We start from the raw sequence: 20233 nt of genomic DNA on the forward strand, positions 1-20233 counted from the left end.
CTAATCTGTTTTTTTTTCTCCCCAAATTCGGATTCGGATATCCGTTCCCCGTGCGGATCGGGGATGGAGGATAAAAATATAATCCGTTCGGAGTTCGGGGCGGATTCAAAGGGCGGGTGGAGGGTTCGGATTCGGATATTGCAATATCCGCTTCCGATCCGTCCCGTTGCCATCCCTACCTGGGAAAACGCTTTTCCTCTCCTTTTGAGAATAAGTTAGGTTTGGACGAGGCTATCGATCTATGGGTCCTATCGTGCGTTTATTGCGGTAATTATTGTTTATCTTGTAGGGTCCGTAGAATAGTATATTTATGCAACAAATCAGTTTTGTTGGATGTCGATAGGTATATCAAAAATTAAATTTTGGTTAGATAAAATAAACAGTCATAGATATTTTAACTTAAAAATTATTGACAGAATTCCAGCATTGACATTTCAAATATACCCGCAAAGGGACTACTACGCCCGCATCATGGACATTTTAACTTAAAAATTATTGACAGAATCTAGGCCATCTGTGTTTATATACAAAAATTCAATAATTTAATTTTTGATATACTTATCAATGTCCAATCAAACTAATTTTTTTGCATGAATACATTAATTTGCGGGATCTATAAAATAAATAATTCAAATTATCGCAATGAATGCACGATGGGGCTCACAATCGGAGGAGAAACCCAATGGTTTCCATCTCGTCCGAAAATACTCACTCCATCCCAATTTATTTGTTTATTAGATTTTCAAAAACTACCCTTTTAACTTTAATTACGTTGTAAATTTAAAAGGGGTATAATTGAAACTTCACCCATTTCTATAATCTTGAAAAATTAAAAATTTGGGACATTCCAATAAGGAAACATGAGCAAAAATTAAGGAAACATTTGAAGTGTAAAAAAAAAAAACTACGCATTTGTGTTAATTTTTTGTCAGCAAACAAAAAATTACGGACGGCTTTTCTCTTTCCTTTTTTCGCGCTATTCTGTTAATTTTCCGCTCTCTTTCAATTCACTCATCCTCATGACAGCTCTCTCTCTCTCTCTCTAAAAACCTCGCCAGTTCTCGTAAGCATCTGTCAACAGATGAAGAAGAAGAGATGCGGAATTCACCTGGTCCTGCTAGGGTTCCTTCTTTGCTTACCAATGCGCATTCAAGGAGAATCGTCGACGTGCTTGATGGTGTACAGAGAAGGCGGTGCTCTGGCTGTGTTTCAGTCCCCAAAATGCCCTCGCTGGAAGCTCTCGGATTATTCCGCTTCACCGCCTACGGCGAGGTGTCAGTCGGCTACGCATCAGGGGCTGCGGAAGTCTCAGGAGGATCGCACCCTCTGCGTCCTTGATCTTCGGATTCCCTTTCCCGGTAGCAACATATTTTTCCTAGTTTTTTTTTTCTGATTTGGTTCGAAATATTAGGTAAGGAACTGAAAAGACACAATTATCACTAAGAATGATATCGTTCACGATCTTAGTCACATCATCCTTATGACCCTCCGCCAGTGCTCTCAATACCCACTCTTGCGAATTTTAGTAGTTTGAGAGCGAATTTTAGGAGTCTGAGATGTTTTCTAATGACGTTTTTGATGTAAACACATATATAATGACATTTTTTGTCGGAATACTTTTGTGAATGCTGTGACGATAAATACGATGCAAGGTATATATGGTGCTACCTATTTAGAATTAGAGCCTTTTGTGTTCAAATAGTTGGATACATAAATATTATTTATAACGTATCCACAACGTGTGGCGTCCTCCAATTTTTTAAAATTGTGCGTCGAAGTGTCGGTGTCATATCATGTCAGGTTGCGTGTCCGTGTCGGTGCTACATAGGGTTCAGGATAGTGAAAGTATGCTTGAAAACCAACCGCAAGGGGCTTGGAATGGTTGTCAGGCTTGAAACTTAGTTACTTGTCACTTCCTATGTCTGAGATTTGAAATCTCCTAGGTGTTATCAACTCAATTAGGTCCAGCAAGTCTATTGGACGAGTCTATACGGGGCTTTGCTCTGGGGTAAAATGAGACCCCGCTTTATGAAAAAAGTATTCTTAAGACCCCTAGTTCAAGAGGGAAACAAAATCAAATAACGAACATATCCATCTGCCCCTAATCTTTCTTGTCTAGTTCTCTTTCTTCTTTATTTTGTATATATTATTTATCATCCAGAATTGAAGAAAAAGTTGCTAATATTTGTTATATATATTCTTCAACAACTTTTACGCTTGAATAGGTGTTAGTCCAATTTCCAAGACAGGTCGCCTATATTTTTTTTGAAAAAAGAGGAGAAATGAGATCAAGCTTATGTTTATGTTTGTGTCTGTATAACCTTGCAATCGAAGGATCTAAAAGTAAATTTGAAATACAATACAAGACTCTGTAGTGTCGGGGCATGTGGAGGCGGATCTTGTTATTGTGATATGAGGACTTCTCATGATGGCTAGACTCTAATATGTTATTGAGATAGTGTTCATGACAAGGCTAATATTGATGAGAAGGATATAACTTACGAGTTATAACTTGCAACAATTAATTAAAATGTCTTTAGAGTTCCAACTAGACTATCTAAATTTTCGGTTTCTAGTCTGGTGTTGGACATATTGCAGGTTGGATTAAGTTCAATTTTGGTTACTCCACTTACTGAGAATGATAGCAAGGATGCAATTGCAAACAAAAATATGAAGAAATATACTTTTCCTGGTTTTGATCTCATGAATATTAGCTGATAAGCTGACGATGATTTGCGTTTTATGGCCTATTAGGTGAGTACTAACTCTCATAAATTTTGTGTTGATGATGAAGCAGGTCCTTCAGGACTTACAGAGGTTATAGTTGGTATCATGGCTGTTTTTGATGGTCATAATGGTGCTGAAGCCAGTGAGATGGCTTCAAAGCTATTGCTAGAGTATTTCGTGTTGCATACGTATTTTCTTCTTGACAGCACGTTTTTGTTTATATCGAAAAGGTCCGTGGGGATGTTGCCAGATAACGAAGAACCTTATCTTACTTTTCAAGCAATTAATTGGGAAGATGTTGGGAATTGGCATGCATCAGATCATGAAAGGTGAGTTCTCTTTCCCAACCTCCTTAATTTTTGTGTATGGGCCCACTTTGTGCATACTATATCGTAGTGAGAGGTTATAGTTAACGCACAATTGGTCTCAGCAAGTTTTTTGCCTAACTTGTTCCCCATATAGAAAAATGGTTCATTGCTTGCATATAGGAGGAATGAGTATTGAATAGGCTTATAGCATGTTTGGACCTGCTAGTGTTGAATATTCCTCAAACAACTAACATAATCATGATGAGTGAATCGTTGTTCACTTATTCAAATGCACGGGACAACATTAAATTTGAACTGCATCTAGAACTTGCTCGTAATGGTGTTGGTGTCCAAAACTGAGATGTCATTTTTCTATATTTCAGCAATTAGCTTTCTGATGCTCAGATGGTTAGGTGGAATACATGTTAATTATGTCATTTCTTTGAAGTGTTTCTCTTATTAAAGTTGACTTAGTAGTTCACTCATATGTACACTGATTTAGTTTTCTGGGGTTGTCCGGTCATGAAATGTCTGTTTGGCGACCTAAAACCTTTTGTTATCTAAAAGGGCCTGAAGTGTTGTAACTTTGAGCTATTATGGTATGTATGTACGTGTCTATGCAAGTAATAAAGTTTTGAACGACTTCGTAGGTTTAAGCTAACATCATCTGCGATCTTTAGTGGATCTTTTCACTTGGAAATTTTGAAGGAATCATTACTGAGGGCAATTCATGATATTGATGTAGCATTTTCTAAGGTGAGTTCTAACTTTTATCTGTTATTTATTTTTTATCTTCAAAATTTGTCCCCCGCTTTTGCTCTAATTCTAACATTTAAGTAATTGATTCGTCAAGGAAGCATCTAGAGATAATCTTGATTCAGGTTCTACCGCCACTGTTATACTACTAGCAGATGGGAAAATCTTAGTTGCTAATGTTGGAGACTCGAAGGCTCTTTTGTGCTCTGAAGAATTTCAATCTCCATCGGAGGCTAAAGGTCTTGTAGATTTTGGCTAAAACCTTATTTGTTTAGTGTTGTAATGCCAATGTTTATAACATGATATAGATGCATTGGTATAAAGTTATTTGTTTAGTGCTTTAATGCAAATGTTTATAGTTTATACCATAATGGATTATGCATATGCATTGGTATAAGATATCCTGTTCTGAACATTCATAGTATCATGTCATTGCGTGCTTGAATGTTTGTGGTAGCACAGCGTGTTTTTTTCTTCATTTTTATTTATTATGGTTGAAAGTTGATTATTTTTCAGTTATTACAAATCGCAGCCACTTTGTTAAGGTTATACAGGCAGAGACGTCGTGATGGTGCTATTTCTCCCATTAAATTCAATAACGGATTTCAATTGGCAGCTTCCAATGGATTACCTCATTTTTGTGCTAAGGAACTGACAAGCGATCACCATCCAGATAGAGATGACGAAAGGTACCGAGTCGAATCTGCTGGTGGTCATGTCGAAGAGTGGGCTGGTGTGTCGCGAGTCAATGGTCAGTTGGCTGTTTCGCGAGCTATTGGCGATATCTTCTTTAAAAGGTGAGGGCTCACTGTAAGAAGAAAATAATGAAAGTTTGCTATTTCTTCTTGATTGATAAAAGAGTGTTCCTGCTTGATAAAAGAGTTTCTAGATGCACTCTAACTATTGTTTTCACATCATCACCACTGAAGGGCCTTACTTGCATTTTGTGCTGATTCCTTATTTTCCGTACCCGCACACGGATTATTCTCATTCAGTTTCTCTCATGATGTTATCAGGTATGGCGTCATATCGTCGCCTGAGGTGACAGATTGGCAATCTCTGACTCCCAATGACAGCTACCTGGTGGCTGCATCCGATGGTATCTTTGAGAAGCTCAGCCCACAGGATGTTTGTGATCTGTTTTGGGATGTAGATAATCATGGCACTGTGATGTCAGAACTTGCTGCGTCATGCTCATACTCGTTAGCTGATTGCATCGTGGATAGTGCTTCAGAAAAAGGTAGTATGGACAACATGGCAGTTGTTGTAGTTCCACTTAAATCAACTGTTTTCTCTCAGTCGTCGATGAAGGAACAGTTACATGGAGTGGGGAAATTCGACCAGTTAGCTTTTGGAGTGCAAAAATTCATAGGTGAAGAGTCAGGTAATTTTAGTATTCTTAAACTTTCCAATTGGCTACATTTTTTCACGGTCATTGATTTAGAACCAGAATGGCCTATCCTAATCATGTTAAAACTTCATAAAGATTGAGTTCTGATATAGCATAGATGTGTTAATAAAAAAGGGTTACCAGCTTTGAGTTTAGACATTTTTTATTAGATACCGATCATGGTGGAAAAAAGTACTTAAAATAGAGGGGTTTTTTTTGAAATTGCTGCGAAGATCAATGCCTCTATGACTTAAAACTATTTACCCTCCGTCGGTCTCAAATTGAATTATGACTCGTAACTTCTTTTTTTTAACGTGCTTGAACAAAGTCTGAAATCAACAAGGCATGTTCTGTTCTCGTCCATGTCAATCATGTGCTTGAACTGGGCACAGAATTTTTCATATTTGACTGTGCTTCAGAATATCTTCCACTTGTCATTTCCATGGTCGAACTTTTCTATGATTCAGGTGCTAATCATACGTTCCATGTTACATATTCTAGGAAATGAATCCTATGTGAAGTACACCACACGATGTTTTTCATGGTCCAACTGTCTGCCTTTACTGTTATCATGTCCTCATGTTAAATCTATGTTCAGACATCAATGTGACAATTTTCTGTTTTTGTACTTTGGCCATGCGCTTAACTTTTGTTTTTGCCTAACCTTTGTCAATTTTTTTTATCCTTCTAGAATTGGAGCATGTTCATCCAGTTGTGGCCAAGTTTGACAGGTTATTGGTAAGGCTCAAAAGCAAGCATTTGGATTTCTCTTTTCCTATATTGCTATCTCGCGGTGCTCAAGTTAGTGATTAAAATTGATGTCAACTGAAGTGGTAAGTGTGCTTGTTCTACTCGCTTAAAGCTTGGGTTCTGATCATCACCCTAGAAACTTCCAAAAGCCAATAACAAAATCCATTACCATTCACAAGAAGTTCTGTGGTTGAACTTTGGAGTTATTTAGTTCGATTATTTCTTCTGGTTATTACTTCTTAGATGACTACTAGTGTTTTTCTAATTAAGGGGTTTGGCTGTAGATTTAGTTGGAACAGGCAGTTGAGCATACTCCATCTATTTTTTCTATGTTAAAAGTGATTGAGCGGTCTGAGTTATTTGGTTTGATAAATCTTATGGGTATTGCCTCTTTAGATGGGCAAACTGTTTTGCTTTTTCAATGGTTTGGCATAAATAGGGGGAAGCTGTTGGATGATGATGATGGATTTCCCTCTTTGTTTAGGTTGGAAAAAAGCATGGCACAGTTGGTCATTTTTATCTATCCGAGAACCTTAACGAAGATGTGGATCATACATTCTGGGTTCAGAAGGCTGACCAGCATCATAAGTATGACTTACCACAGGCTTTACCTGAGCCACATGATTACCATTATAGTAAGTAAAGTTGCTCCTATGATGGGTTTTAGTATAAGTCCTTTCAGGCTATCCATGTGAACATGATTGGTGCTCTCATCATTTCTCCCCATATATATGTAGGTTTGTATACATTAATCTTGCCAACCGAAAGATGGAAAATCTTGTGGCATTGATAACTTGAACTTTCTGTATGACATTTTGGTCATCAGCTGTACGTAAAGCCACTTTTAATTGTGCTTTGTCGTAGGTGGGCCTTTAAATTTGTATAACTATCAGAATATGTGCTTGCACTATGGGATGACTGTTAATGAGGATACTGGCAAATGTTTAAATCCTGACGGCTTTGCTGGTTTCCTTGGTCTTCTCGAATCAATTCCTATGCACAATATGGGTTCAGAATATGGATCAGCTGAGCATGCTATGCCTGACTTGAGGTATATTTCACTTACTTGATTTATGTTGTTGCTCTTGCTGACTCCTAGCCTCGAAAAGTTACAACGGTATCACTAAATGGATTTTCCTCAAAGCAGTTCCTCAAGGCACTAATCTGGATTATTTTGAACTGCATCTACTTCTTTACGGTTTTAAATTTGAAACTTGGAGTCTGCCGGGTTCATACCGCTGCTGCAAATGGACTACTTCTAGGGCTGACTTGGGATCAAATCCAACATGTACAGGTAGCCTAGGAAAAGAGAAGGCAGATAGTTCATGTGGGAGATTTTTCCGTTGAATGAAAGAGATTGAGAGATAGGCGATTAGAATCAAAGACAAAGCTTTACCCCTAGCACCTCAGGCTGACAAGCCTCAGGGAACGGAGTTTATTCGAGTTGATACTGGTGCTTGTTGTCAGTTGAGGGGTTTGCATTCTCTCCACTTGTGGATAGTCTTTTCCTTTTGGGCAGAGGTGGCGGAATTCAGAAAATGGTGTGAAAGACTAAAATATACAAAGAAAATATTACCAATTCAATTACGAATACGTTGGTAGTTGTTCCAGAGATCTGCTATTGAATCCCATCTTGATCCCGAAACTAAAACCTCATCTGGAGTCCAATGAGAAGAAACAAAGAGTTCGTAACTCCCTAGTCGCAAAACATAGTCTAAGTTGGTTTTTTATTTTTATTTTTTTTTGGTTTGGCTGGATGTGCTAATCCTCATTTATTTGAGCCAATGTGATAAAATACTTATACTTCCTGGTTTTCTTCCATCTCATTCTATTTATTTTCGTATGTTGTTTCTCTTTTCTCGTATAGTAAGGACCTTTAGGTTTTTAACGTGATTCACCTTTATTTGATGCGATTCACCTTTATTTGTTATTAGGTACATTCTAAAGAAACGGTATGGTCGTGGAGCATTTGGAGAAGTTTGGCTGGCGTTTTACTGGAATGGTACAGATGGCAGCAATGCTTCGAATTGGGGTCAACATAACACCAGAGGGTTTAATACTCTTCACTTCGACACATATGGTAGAAATTCTCAAACAAACTCATCTGCTCGTGATTTTAACCGTGGTGCCCCCGAGGACAACTTGTTCATTCTAAAGCGTATAATGGTAAGCAATTAAATTTTCTAATCTTGCATCTTTTCTAGTTTATTCAAGTATTCTTGATCGTCTTAAAGCTTTTTAGTTCTCACCTGATGTTGTGAACTCAACGACATTCCTATATGTCTCTAGCTAGGTTAAGGCGGTTGACTGATGAATCCCCCTTGTCCATCCCCTATAATGATGGGATATCAAATCTCATCTCTTCCCATTATCCTGTGGAGGAAGATAACTCTCGCATGTCCAATTCCACCCAGAAAACAATGATTGTGGTCTGAAGTTAATGAGTACGTTTTAGATACTCAGTGGTGGTAGTCTAGTGAGATCTTGTATATATTGTGCAAAGTATAGGAATGCTTGGTTTTTGGTAAGGTTGTGGAAGATCTTATTATAGATCTGCCAGTGCTTGTGGTGCATCTACCTCTTCGTCAAGCCCCCTTGGATGGCTATTTGGGAGTTTATGCTCACACAAGTATTATGTTTGTGTTTTTCCTGTATCTGTTTGTGGTCGGCAGGTAACTGGAAGCGGTGCTGCTAGATGTGCTTAGGAATATGCTACATTTGTTCCCTTTTTTCCAACTGTTGTTTTTCCACATTTTCCGTCAATTTTTAGCTAGACCTGTAATGTAATGGAGTCCTTTCAGTGTACAGTCACATTTCTGCCGGTCACAAACCATGGCATTTTTTTTTCCTATGAGCTGTAGTATGGAGGATAATTCCTGTGTTCGTGGCAAAGTTTATGCTTGTGGTGTGTACTCATCCGTTCAACTTGTGGACAAACTCTTCATCGTCCGGCATTTCTTTTATGGTCACTTAAGTGGACTAAGGATCTGTGTTGTGAGCTGGATTTCATGTTCTCAAGTTGTATCTTTGCCTGCTGTTTAGACTAAGAAAATTGAAGTTAAGTCTTCAGAGCCTCTATGCCTACTTATTTTCGTCATAAGTTATTACCTGGAACCTTAGGAGAAATGATATCTTATGGAAGTTCATTTAGGGCAAATTCAACAAGGTCAAGTAGTTGTAAAAAAGCTTTTTGAAAGAGCGGTATTCATTTGCTTTCTAGGACATTTTTTGCAACTGAACGTAAATGCTGCCATTCTTGCTAGAGGTGCAGACCGCTTGACATGTAAGGATTGTAAGGTTATTCCCGGAGAGTGTCTAGTGGCACATCATAGACTTTTGGTCTTAGATATTTGTCTCAAGGGGAATAATAGAAGGTGAAAGGAAACTAGATGCCCACGGACTAAATGGTGGGGCCTAAAAGGGGAGAAACTAGAGGTATTCAAGGAAAGAATGTCTCAATAAGTACGGTGGGGAGTGGAAGGCGATAGTGACAATATGTGGAATACCATAGGTGACGATATTAGAAGAATATCGAAAGAAGTTATTGGGGAGTTGAAGGGAAAAGGTCCAATTTCTAAGGAGATATGGTGGTGGAATGATGAGGTTCAAACCATGGTAAAAGCCAAGAAGGAGTGCTTTAAAAAGTGGTAAAATGACCGGAATGAGAAAAATTTTCAGGGTTGTAAGCAAGCTAGCAAGGAAACTAAGAAAGCCGTTAGGGATGCTAAGTTGAAAGCCTATGAGAATTTCTAAGCTAGACTCGATAGTAAAGATGGAGAAAAGATTATTTATAAATTTGCCAAGCTGCGAGAAAGGAAAGCTAAAGACGTTTCTCAAGTTAAGTGTATAAAAGGTATTGATTCGGTGGTGTTGGTGAAATACGAGGCGATCAAGGATAGATGGAAGTCGTATTTTGAGAAGTTGTTAAACGAGAAACATGAAGGAGGTTTTGGTGGGGACAAAGTGTATGTACCTGGCGAGAACATATAATATGAGTTTTATTGGAGAATACAAAAGTTCGAAGTAGTTAAAGCTTTGAAAATGATGAAATCGGGTAAGGCTTTAGGACCAGATGGTATCCCTATTGAAGTGTGGAAAAGTCTAGGTGACTTGGGAGTGACTTGGTTGACAAAGTTGTTCAACAAGATTTGGTTAACAAAGTTGTTCGACAAGATAATTATGATTAAGAAGATGCCCGACGAATGGAGAAGGAGCATCTTAGTACCTATTTATAAGAATAAAAGGGATATTCAAAGCTGCAACAACTATAGAGGTATTAAATTGATGAGCCATACGATGAAGTTGTGGGAAAAAGTTATTGAGCATTGCTTGAGGATGGTGACTACGGTGTCAGAGAAACAGTTTAGGCTCATGCCTGGAAGATCAACCATGGAAGCTATCTACCAATTAAGGAGATTGGTAGAAAAACACAGAGCAAAGAAGAAGGATCTCCATGTGGTTTTCATAGACTTAGAAAAGGCTTATGATAGGGTGCCTAGAGACATCATATGGTGGGTTCTGGAGAGAAAGGGAGTGACCAAAGGTTATATCGAGGTGATTAGAGACATGTATGAAGGCGTCGTCACTGCCATTAGATCACGAGTAGGGGAAACGAGTGAATTTTCAATTACCGTAGGAATGCATCAAGGGTTAGCCTTGAGCCCATACCTCTTTGCCTTAGTTATAGATGAATTGACTAGACAATTTTTCAGGAGGATATTCCATGGTGTATGATATTTGCAGATGACATTGTCCTCGTAGATAAAACTGCTAGAGGTGTTAATACGAAACTATAAATGTGGAGGGAAGCATTAAAGTCGAAGGATTTTTGGATAAGTAAGAGTAAAACTGAGTATATGGTGTGCAAGTTTAGTGTTACCAGCAATGCGCATGAAGAAAGAGTGATGATTCAAGATCATGAGATACCAAAGAGTGATCATTTTAGGTATTTAGGCTCAATTATTAGTAAAGATTGCCGATGATGTGACCCATAGGATCCAAGTGGGGTGGCTCAAGTGGAGGAGCTCTACTAGTGTACTATGTGATAAGAGGGTACCCACAAAATTGAAGGAAAAATTCTATGAAACTGCCACAAGACCAGCGATGCTTTACGGGACAGAATGTTGGCCTGTTAAGAAACAAGTGAGCAAGATGAGTGTAGTAGAAATGAGAATGTTGAGGTGGATGTGTGGTAAGACTGGACGAGACAGGATTAGAAATGAAACGGTTCGTGAGATGGTAGATGTAGCACCCATAGAGGAGAAGTTGAGGAAAAATAGGCTAAGGTGGTTTGGGCATGTCTACCGTAGACCAGAAGATGTAGTTATTAAGAGAGCGGATAAGATAGCTTTGTGTAACAATGCTATAGGGAGGGGTAGACCTAAATTGACATTAGATGCTGTTGTGCGCAAAGAGATGAGTATAATGGGTTTGTGTGAACAAGTGACCATTGATAGAGTTCAATGGCGGAAAATGATTCATGTAGCCGACCCCAAGCGATTGGAACACAAGGCTTGGTTTGGTAACGTAAATGCTGCCAGATGGTGGTGTTGACACCTGATAACATATACTATCCTTGTCTCAGTAGTTTGTGTATCTGGAGGTTATGTTTTCTGCCTACACAGAAATTAGTTACTAGCTTTTTAACCAGTATTTTTTGCTGGGAATTAGTAAGAACTAAGCTAGATCATGAAAATAAAGATCACTACTTCTTATTCAAGCACTCTACTTCCTAATCATTTTCTTGTTATTTCTATGTACATATTGGGTCGGTGCTCGTAAGGCAATATATTTTTTAGCTCTTGTAAGGTTGTACCCATCATCTTGAGGTACACAAGTACTTTAGTGCTGCTTTCACATTGCAATGTATTCTTACCATTTGTGTGGTCTTTCTCGAGGAGATGGACTAGAAGATGTTTGTTTGTTTTCCATAATACGCTAATCTTCGTAGCACAAAATGATGAATTACTGTAATCCTGCAAAATAGGTGGAGAGAGGGACCAGTGTTTACTTAAGTGGCCTGCGGGAAAAGTATTTTGGTGAAGTTTTCTTAAATGCGTCTACATTTATTGGAAGCTTGCCATCAGCTAAACTATCGGAGTCAGTCTTAAAAGAATCGCAACCAGATTTCAGTGAACTTCCGAAAACAAATGAATCAGTTGCTCATGAGACCGGGGATGCATGGAATCTTGATAATATATCACAATACAGAAATAGACTGCAGAGAGTAACCTATGAAGAAGGTTTGAATCATATTGCAAGATATGTAGAGTCTTTCGAGTCTCGATCTAATGAAATATGGCTTGTATTTCGCCACGAAGGTGTGTCCTTGTCAAAAATTTTGTATACAGCGGAAAAAGTCGGAAATAGCACTGATGATGAAAGGGATGAACACGCAAAACATGTCCAGATATTGCGTCCATCAAAATGGTGGCATTGGTTGAAAACAACAGAGGCAGGACAAGAGGAAATGCGCAACCTTATCTGGCAATTGGTATGTCTGCTGTATACACCTGAGATGATTTCTATACTTGGGCATCCTTTCACTTGGACAACATAGTGGTTTATAGTCAAGTTTTTATATGTGTTTTTCTAATATGCTGAGCCTTTACTAGGATGGGCAACCATCTAGATTTCATCCCTTTTTTGCAAATTAGTTGTTGCCTTGGGTTACTTGGCATGGCGCCACCTCTGTGCACGTGATGCATCCCAAGAAGGTAGATGATCCAGCTTTCAAAGTGGTTAAACACCTTACCTTGAGTGTGCACAAGTCATAACTTCTCTGCCAATGGATGGGGTGTGGTATTATGGGTTTGGTGTAGGGCTGCAAACGAACCGAGCTGCTCGAGAGCAGCTCGTGGCTCGGCTTTGCTCGACTCATTTAGTTAACGAGCTGAGCTCGAGTTTTAGGGCCGAGCTCGATACTCAAAAGCTCGGCTCGTTTACAACCGAGCCAAGCTCAAGTTCGATTTTTAGGCTCGTGTAGTAAACGAGCCGAGCTCGAACACGCCAAAGCTCGGCTTGGTTCGTTTGCACCCTTAGTTCGGTGATATATTTCAGGATGAGCTATCTTTGTGAAAGTTATATGTTATTACTACAAGTGTCTGTGAAACACATTTTGAAATCCACGGCTACAACAATGCATATACTTCCAATGTAGCTCAGCTTAAAGCTCTTAGTAACTGCTTACAATCATTTAGTTTGTGGAAGTATGTACCTTCTTGTTAGAGTTGTGGAGTGGTCCTTGTGGAGCTCTACGCTGTGACTTTTTTTTTTATAGAATGCCTATAAGCTTATTTTTCTGCTTCACACATACCTAAGCTGAAAAGTAGTCCATTTCTTCAGGTTATTTTTGTAACTTGTTCTTCATTATGAGGTGGCTGATTTATTCATTCTTTTCTCAGTTGATGGCACTCAAATCCTGTCATGAGCGCAATATCACCCACAGGGATGTTAAACCTGGTGAGGCACCATATTTTTATGTCTTAGACGATCTTGACATAACCTCTGAACAAACTGATAGTTAGAAAAGAGAACTGGCATAGTTCTAATGAATGGATTTTGTTGACAGCAATCTAAACCTATAAACTGTTGGTTAGTATTCTGTTGTCAACTTTCTGCACGGCATTTGCAACGCATGGAGTCTTTCAGATCTGTTTGGGACATTCTTCACTAAAGAGTATTGCTAAACTGCTTTTTGCGGTGCTGCTCGTAATTTTTTATTGATTTTGGGATAGTTTCCTTATCTTTAGACCTATTTCTTCAGAATCTCTCTACTTATTGAAGTGTACCATGGTTTTCCGGTTCTACCTTTAGATTATGAGTGGAACATGCTTTTGTTTTTGGTTTCATTTATTAACTAAGATTGTTTCTTTTCTTCTTGAAGAGAACATGGTCATTTGCTTCGAAGATCAGGACTCTGGGAGATGCTTAATAGGAATTCCAAGCAAGGATATGAGATACACAACCAAAATGTACTTCAGATTGTATCTATCTGTTATAGTATTTTCCTTTTCCTTTTATTCTTGGTAGGACAATCGTGCTAGAAGGTGAATACTTATTGACTGCTGAAGGAATATTTTAAGGATTTTAGGCTTGAAGGGAACTTTTTTGATTGTATCTAGAAAAAAACACTTCTCTTTTTGTGTTCTTGGATTAAATTGTAACCAAGTTCCTGGCGTCTTAACAACCTAATCCCGAAAGTTTGAGGTACAAAATAGTTTGGGCTTGTTCAGTTCCTATCAAATGAGAAGCAAGCCAATTTTTGAGGTTCTTAAATAATTACCTAGTCTCATTTTTATGGCAAATAGGAATTGGGGTTCAGTCATACAGTAGTCAACAAATGACTTAGCAAGCTGAAAGATTTCAGCCAAACAGTTCGGCTTTATTTGGTTTGGGTTTTGAGGGAGGTTTTTGGGATAATGAGTGAAGAGAGATAGAGAAATGAGAGTAATAATTGGATAGAAAACTTATTGGGGACCGTGCACAGAGAAAGGGGTTGGTTCTAGAGACCCAAAGCGAATAGAGTCCTGCAGATGGGATGTAGACTTGTAGTGAATACTTTTCTTTTCTTTTCTTTTCGGAAATGTCAGTGAATATTTGTTTGGCCAATTTAGGCAGTCATTCCTTTCTTTGCATAAAAGCAAGTGCCATGGCTAAAGCATTCTCTCAGATTCTCAGGTGCATTTCTTCCATTGAGTCGGTTTAGCTGAACCACTGATCCAGAACCAGCCTGGGCGAGTATGTTCTTACTACTTAGGAGTACTTAGGAGTCAAGATTGACAACTCAGGAAGCTATACCAACCATAATACTGACCCATATTCAGTTGTACCTCCCTCTATCTCCCTTATTTTTTCTTATTCTCTCTCTCTCTCTATTTTTTCCCATTGGGTTCTTCGTTTGAGAACAAATGGAGCGGAGTCGCGTTTTTGGAGTTTCACTTTTTCTTTCCTCATCTTTTCTTTATTGGCTAGTGAGTACTGATTTTCTATTGGAAAGTGTGTCTTATTGAATTCCACTGGATTTGATTTGTTTTGCACTAATTACTACTACTTCGGTTTAATTTAGAACGGTGTTGAGCAGAACAGTGAAATAGGATTCCTTAACAGTCTTTAGACAAGGGTTGTTTATACTAACTTGAACTTAGGGGTGACTGTCAGACTGGTCATTTTGTATAGAATCTTAAACATACTTGTGAAGACATCTTTTTTGAAATTAGGCATGTGTTAATCAATTCACTTGGCTTCATCTCATTCATTCTTGAGCCTTCATACTCTTTTTCACCTGGTCGGTATTGGTCTCAATTATTAGTGGCGAATGTTAAAGAACAGTCATGACGTGTCAATGTTCAACCATGGTTTCTGAGTTAGATAATTCCTGATTTTGGGGTCTGTGCTGCTTCTGATAAGTCCATATGATACGTCTCTTGCTGACGCATAACAATCTTATGGGCTGAACTTTCTAGGAATCAAAATGTTTTGGTGGTTAACTAATGCATATGATGTACCTGTCCTAGATTCTATTTCTTGAATCGCTCCAACATTTTTTTTTAATTGGTTCATTTTGTGGCAGGTCCAGCAAAGTTAGTGTATGTGTTTCTTTTAGTTCTTGAAGTTAGTTTTTCTCCCTGCCATCACAAATTGATTTCCAAATTTGTGACTTTTGGGATTTTATTTGAAAGAAGGTTGTTTTGCCTTGGATATTCATGTCTTCTCTCCTAATCTTTAGGCGCATGATTGACTTTGGTAGCGCGATGGATATGTTTACGATGAAGCTTTTATATGGTTCTGTTGGACCTTCAAGGTATTTGTTCTCCTATGAGCCTTTTCCTACTGCAATTGTTTGTGAATTGTTTTCTTACAAGCTCAACTATTATATGTTTATCTCGATAGGTTTTGCGAATAATTCAAGTTCCTGTAGGCAATGTAAATGGCTCTGCAATGGACTGACTAGGTTCACGTGACATATTCATCACTATCTTGGAAATAGGTGGTCTGAGTAATGGCTTCTTGTTTTTATTATGTTGATGTTTTCCCCTTGATCAGGAACATGAGTAAGCTATTGTCCACTCTATTGAATTAGGAAGCCCCTTTTCTCAAACCTGTTGTCCGAAAATCCTTGTTCCACCATTTGATTAATCACCACATTCCACTTCAGGATGGAACTAATTACTCTGTAGATTTTGTTAATGCTATTTCTCTCAGTTTGTCTATCTGCAAATAACCAATGACTTGTCAGTTAGTTCAGAACATATTTCTCTACAAGCATTGCTATCTTGGAGGATTCGATAGAGTAGTGCAATATCTTTCGTATGTCACAATAGTTGATTTTGTGCTTATTTTAGAACATCATGCTTTGTAGCTCCACCAACTTGAGTTATGTGACCAATTTTATATGGGAAAGCTGTGTTCATCTACCCAACAGCTGCAAGGAAGTGTGGGGATGGGTCATGCTTGATTGCTCTATATTTGACCTCTCATGAAATGTGTGCTTGTGATTTACCATTCCGCCCACCATGGCATAGTTGTTTCTGACTTGTAGGAGACTTTGAACCTTCTTCAGAACTTGCGGTGATACCCCCCAAGTATCGTGGAGGGTATATTGGAAGATATAAACATGATCCGTTACTTGTTGTCTTAACTAATTAATTTCCATTTATCTTTCTTTGTCTTCAGATCTGAACAAACTTACGAGTATACTCCTCCAGAAGCTCTTCTAAACTCTAGTTGGTACCAAGGGCCAATGCAAACGATTTTGAAGTATGTAAAGTTTCATTTAGTTGATCTTAATAAAATGTCTGCCTTCCTTTCCAAATCCTCAAATCGTAAGGCATGCTTCAAAGTTAAGCCAAGTAAACAGAAAAACTGCTGCTTCTCCATTCGGTGAAAGTTGTGGACTTCCATTATATGTTTGATGGGCTGATATTCTGCAATCACTTTTTTTGTTTGGTAGGTATGATATGTGGAGTGCAGGTGTTGTGTTCTTAGAGTTGATTTTAGGATCACCAGATGTATTTCAGATAAGTGCTTTGACGAGTGCTCTTTTGGACCAGCATCTTGAAGGTTGGAATGAAGGCTTAAAAGAGCTTGCACATAAGTAAGTCCTCTCAATGAGAAGCGTGAAGCCTATTACTTAATTCATTGTTTAATGTTTTAATTCTTCTCCTTCGAGATGAGAAAATTATATTGTGAATGGCCTTGATTGTACTATATCCGTGATAGCTGTCCATTTGCTTTATGAAGGTAATCTTTGATACGTATGCAAGAGTCCCTGGCCTAAGTTCAAGGTTATTTACCATGTTGAATCGGATCATGCACTTAATTGCAAGCGTAAATATGGTTCAACTGTTACACAGTCTTGGGCACCCCAAAAGCTAGCTATTGAAGTGAGGGTGTCCTCATGCACGCTTATATTCTTCATATTACTTTGGTACCTAAGCGATGCGGGACTTCGCTTCACACCCTCCCTCACGCCCAGTGTGCTCACTCGGCAGCACCTGCCACATGCAGGCCAGGGACACGCACCTTACCCATTCTTGGCATACCCGGCTCCGGTCTTGGGTAGAACTCACCCCAAAAGCTAGCTATTGAAGTGAGGGTGCCCTCGTGCATGCTTATATTCTTCATATTACTTTGGTACCCAAGCGATGTGGGACTTCGCTTCACACCAACTTCCTACTTAAGTTGTAAAATATCTTCAACCCTTAGTTATGCTTAAATGATGACTCTTTCTTGACCTCAGAATGGTAATAGGTTGCATTCATATGCCGTTAAAAAAAAGAAGGTTGTATTCATATCCTTCGTAGATTATATTACGAAGTTTAGGAACATACCTTTGAGTTATGCTTGCTACTTGGTCGGCTACAATAGGCCTTGGCAAATTTTATAGAAAATCTGCATTGAAGAAAGGATGCATTCAAATGAAAGTAAATAAAAAAGCTTGCCTTCCTTGTTTGAGTAGATCTTTTAATATCGATTATCAATGTTGTGCTTTGTGGTGCCAGACTTCGAGCATTCATGGAACTATGCATCTTAATGCCTGTGAGTTCCTCAAAAAAGTATCATGTATCCGGTATGAAGGGTGGGGTAAGTTTACCTTCCTTATGGAATTCTCTCTCTCTCTCTCTCTCTCTCTCTCTCTCTCTCACACACACACGCGCGCGCGTCCACAAACGCACATGCACTTGCACATTTTTGGGTTTGTTTGGATGATAAAACATGGGTTTTAGTAGCAGGTGTTTGCATAACATGACAAACTTAGATGTTTGCTAATAGGGAATTCTACCATCCACTTGACAGACGATAATCTCTGTATCCGCTCTGGTCGTTATAGAGGAAATGTTAAATATTACGGAACTTATATGCCAAAAAATGTGGAATGATTTGTGGTCATTCTTACCTCTGATAGCTGTTAATGAGCACATAAAGGGATTCCTACGGTGGTTAAAAACATACAAGCATAGTTCTAGGACATATTCTTTGTCATGGTACCAGTGGATCAAGTTGCAACGACAGCCAATGATGTGTCTTTGAAGCGGTATGATGTGATACTTACAATAAGGTCACTTTGGCAAACTAGTAAACAGATATTATATATGATCTACACTTCTGAGAAATCTCTCTCAAACCATTCTATTCCTGACTTACTGTAGTCAGTAAATTATTGGTCGATAGAAGGATTGAATAAGGGGGTTTCGGTCGCAAAATCTGAAAATTATCCTTTACTTGAGGTGATTCTTTCGGGTATTCATGGAAAGGAGGTACATGTATCAGGCAAATTGTATGCGTGTGTGGAAGTATGGTTCGAGATATGGTTAGCAATAGTGAGAGGTGTTAAAGCATCCAACTCAACCAATTGGGAATAAGGGGAGAACAAATGCTCATATACTAGCTTTTTTGTAGCCAATAGGTATGTGTATATAAAAACTCAGTATGAATTTCGATTCCGGTTAAATAAGTCAACCAATTCGTCTGGCATTTTATGCCATTGGTAAGTAATTATGCTGTAGAAGGATGAGATATAATGAATATATTGTTTGTCACACGTATACTCAAGCATGCTCGTTGATTTCAAACCAGGGTGCAAATTCACCGGCTTCCTGGAAATGCTCTGAAGAATATTTCTCCCAGCAAATAAAAAATAGAGATCCGCTCAAAATTGGGTTAGTTCCCAAGCCACACAATTTTAATGAATAGTGCATTTTATATCCCATAATAGTTTTGCTTCAACATAAGCTTATTTCTCATGTTTTGCAGGTTTCCAAATGTTTGGGCTTTGCGATTAGTACGTCAATTGTTAGTTTGGGATCCTGTAAGTCATTACATCTGTTGTTTTTACTAACTTAATAAGTTGCCCAATTTTATTTTTTTTCTTCTGGAAAGTAGCAAGATGGGTTAGGCAACAGAACAATGTTATGGTGGAAAAGGGGGAATTGTTTATTGACACAGACATAGTCCAAATGGACATTATAGGGAAAGCAAAACTAATAAATATTTGTCGCCGACACTCAGTCAGATGTTTCACTACTATTTATGTTACCTCTGCAGGGAACTCTTCGTTGTACTGTTAGTAAAATTAACAAAGCCTTAAAGCCTGACTACTTTCATTGCGCATTTAAACTAACCATTCTAGACAACTTTCCCTTGTTAGATTATCTTTGCTTTGTCTAGAACAAGTTCTAACAGAAAATTTTCAAGTCTTAAAAACATCTTTAATTTGGACATGATTGTGGAATATTTATTGCAATTGCAATTGTAGGATGAACGACTGAGTGTTGATGAGGCTCTGCAGCATCCTTATTTCCAAACCAATCTCCAAGGATGAGCTCATGGAAAATGTGGTTCATGTGCCATTTCAAACATGTGTTGTATGTGTGCTGAAAAGGTACTATATTTTGTTATGCTAACTAAACTAGGAGACTGCACATTTTGATCTCGCGATGTTTTTGTTGTCTTGCAGATTTCGGTTCACTTTGACGTGATTTTGACTACACTGTCATTTGATTACATGGGGAAGACAGTCACACGCCAGAATTATGATCCGCGCCGGAAAACGTTTACTGAAACTGGAGAGCCACGCGCATCGAAACTACAATATCGTTCTCTTCTAGGTGCCTCTCTGAGGAGGCTGCTGCAAAATCAGTCGTTATTTGATCTAAGCCGCGACTCTTGGTATATACATTATCCGGTGCAGAGGTGAGTAATTCTTCAGCATCTCCTCAACTGACAGCTTTATCATCCAAACAAACCCAAAACGAAAATGATACACCCACCGAGGCTCCCCCACCCCACCGCACGCACGCCG

At 38.6% G+C, this 20233-nt stretch overlaps 1 protein-coding gene across 7 annotated transcripts; it reads left to right on the forward strand.

Moving 5' to 3' along the window:
* Positions 1 to 964: 964 nt before the first annotated feature.
* On the forward strand, positions 965 to 20174 carry LOC131308546 (probable inactive protein kinase At3g63330). Of its 7 annotated transcripts, none has more exons than XM_058335485.1 (21): positions 965 to 1358; positions 2798 to 3056; positions 3686 to 3791; positions 3889 to 4030; positions 4324 to 4588; positions 4808 to 5175; positions 5873 to 5919; positions 6416 to 6566; positions 6796 to 6982; positions 7866 to 8097; positions 11918 to 12424; positions 13335 to 13392; positions 13817 to 13904; positions 15659 to 15733; positions 16606 to 16689; positions 16883 to 17026; positions 17934 to 18015; positions 19009 to 19091; positions 19186 to 19240; positions 19688 to 19813; positions 19889 to 20174. In XM_058335485.1, the coding sequence occupies exons 1-20, from the start codon at positions 1082 to 1084 to the stop codon at positions 19751 to 19753; spliced, it is 3276 nt and encodes a 1091-aa protein (XP_058191468.1). In that variant the 5' UTR covers positions 965 to 1081; the 3' UTR covers positions 19754 to 19813; positions 19889 to 20174. The 7 variants fall into 7 exon arrangements, with proteins under 7 accessions (XP_058191468.1, XP_058191474.1, XP_058191487.1 ...); XM_058335491.1 differs by having other exon boundaries at positions 4408 to 4588; XM_058335504.1 differs by lacking the exon at positions 965 to 1358 and having other exon boundaries at positions 3013 to 3056; positions 3686 to 4030; positions 4308 to 4588.
* The last annotated feature ends 59 nt before the right edge of the window (positions 20175 to 20233 follow it).

This window comes from Rhododendron vialii, chromosome 1a (genome assembly GCF_030253575.1).
Source record: "Rhododendron vialii isolate Sample 1 chromosome 1a, ASM3025357v1".
Classification (NCBI taxonomy): domain Eukaryota; kingdom Viridiplantae; phylum Streptophyta; class Magnoliopsida; order Ericales; family Ericaceae; genus Rhododendron; species Rhododendron vialii.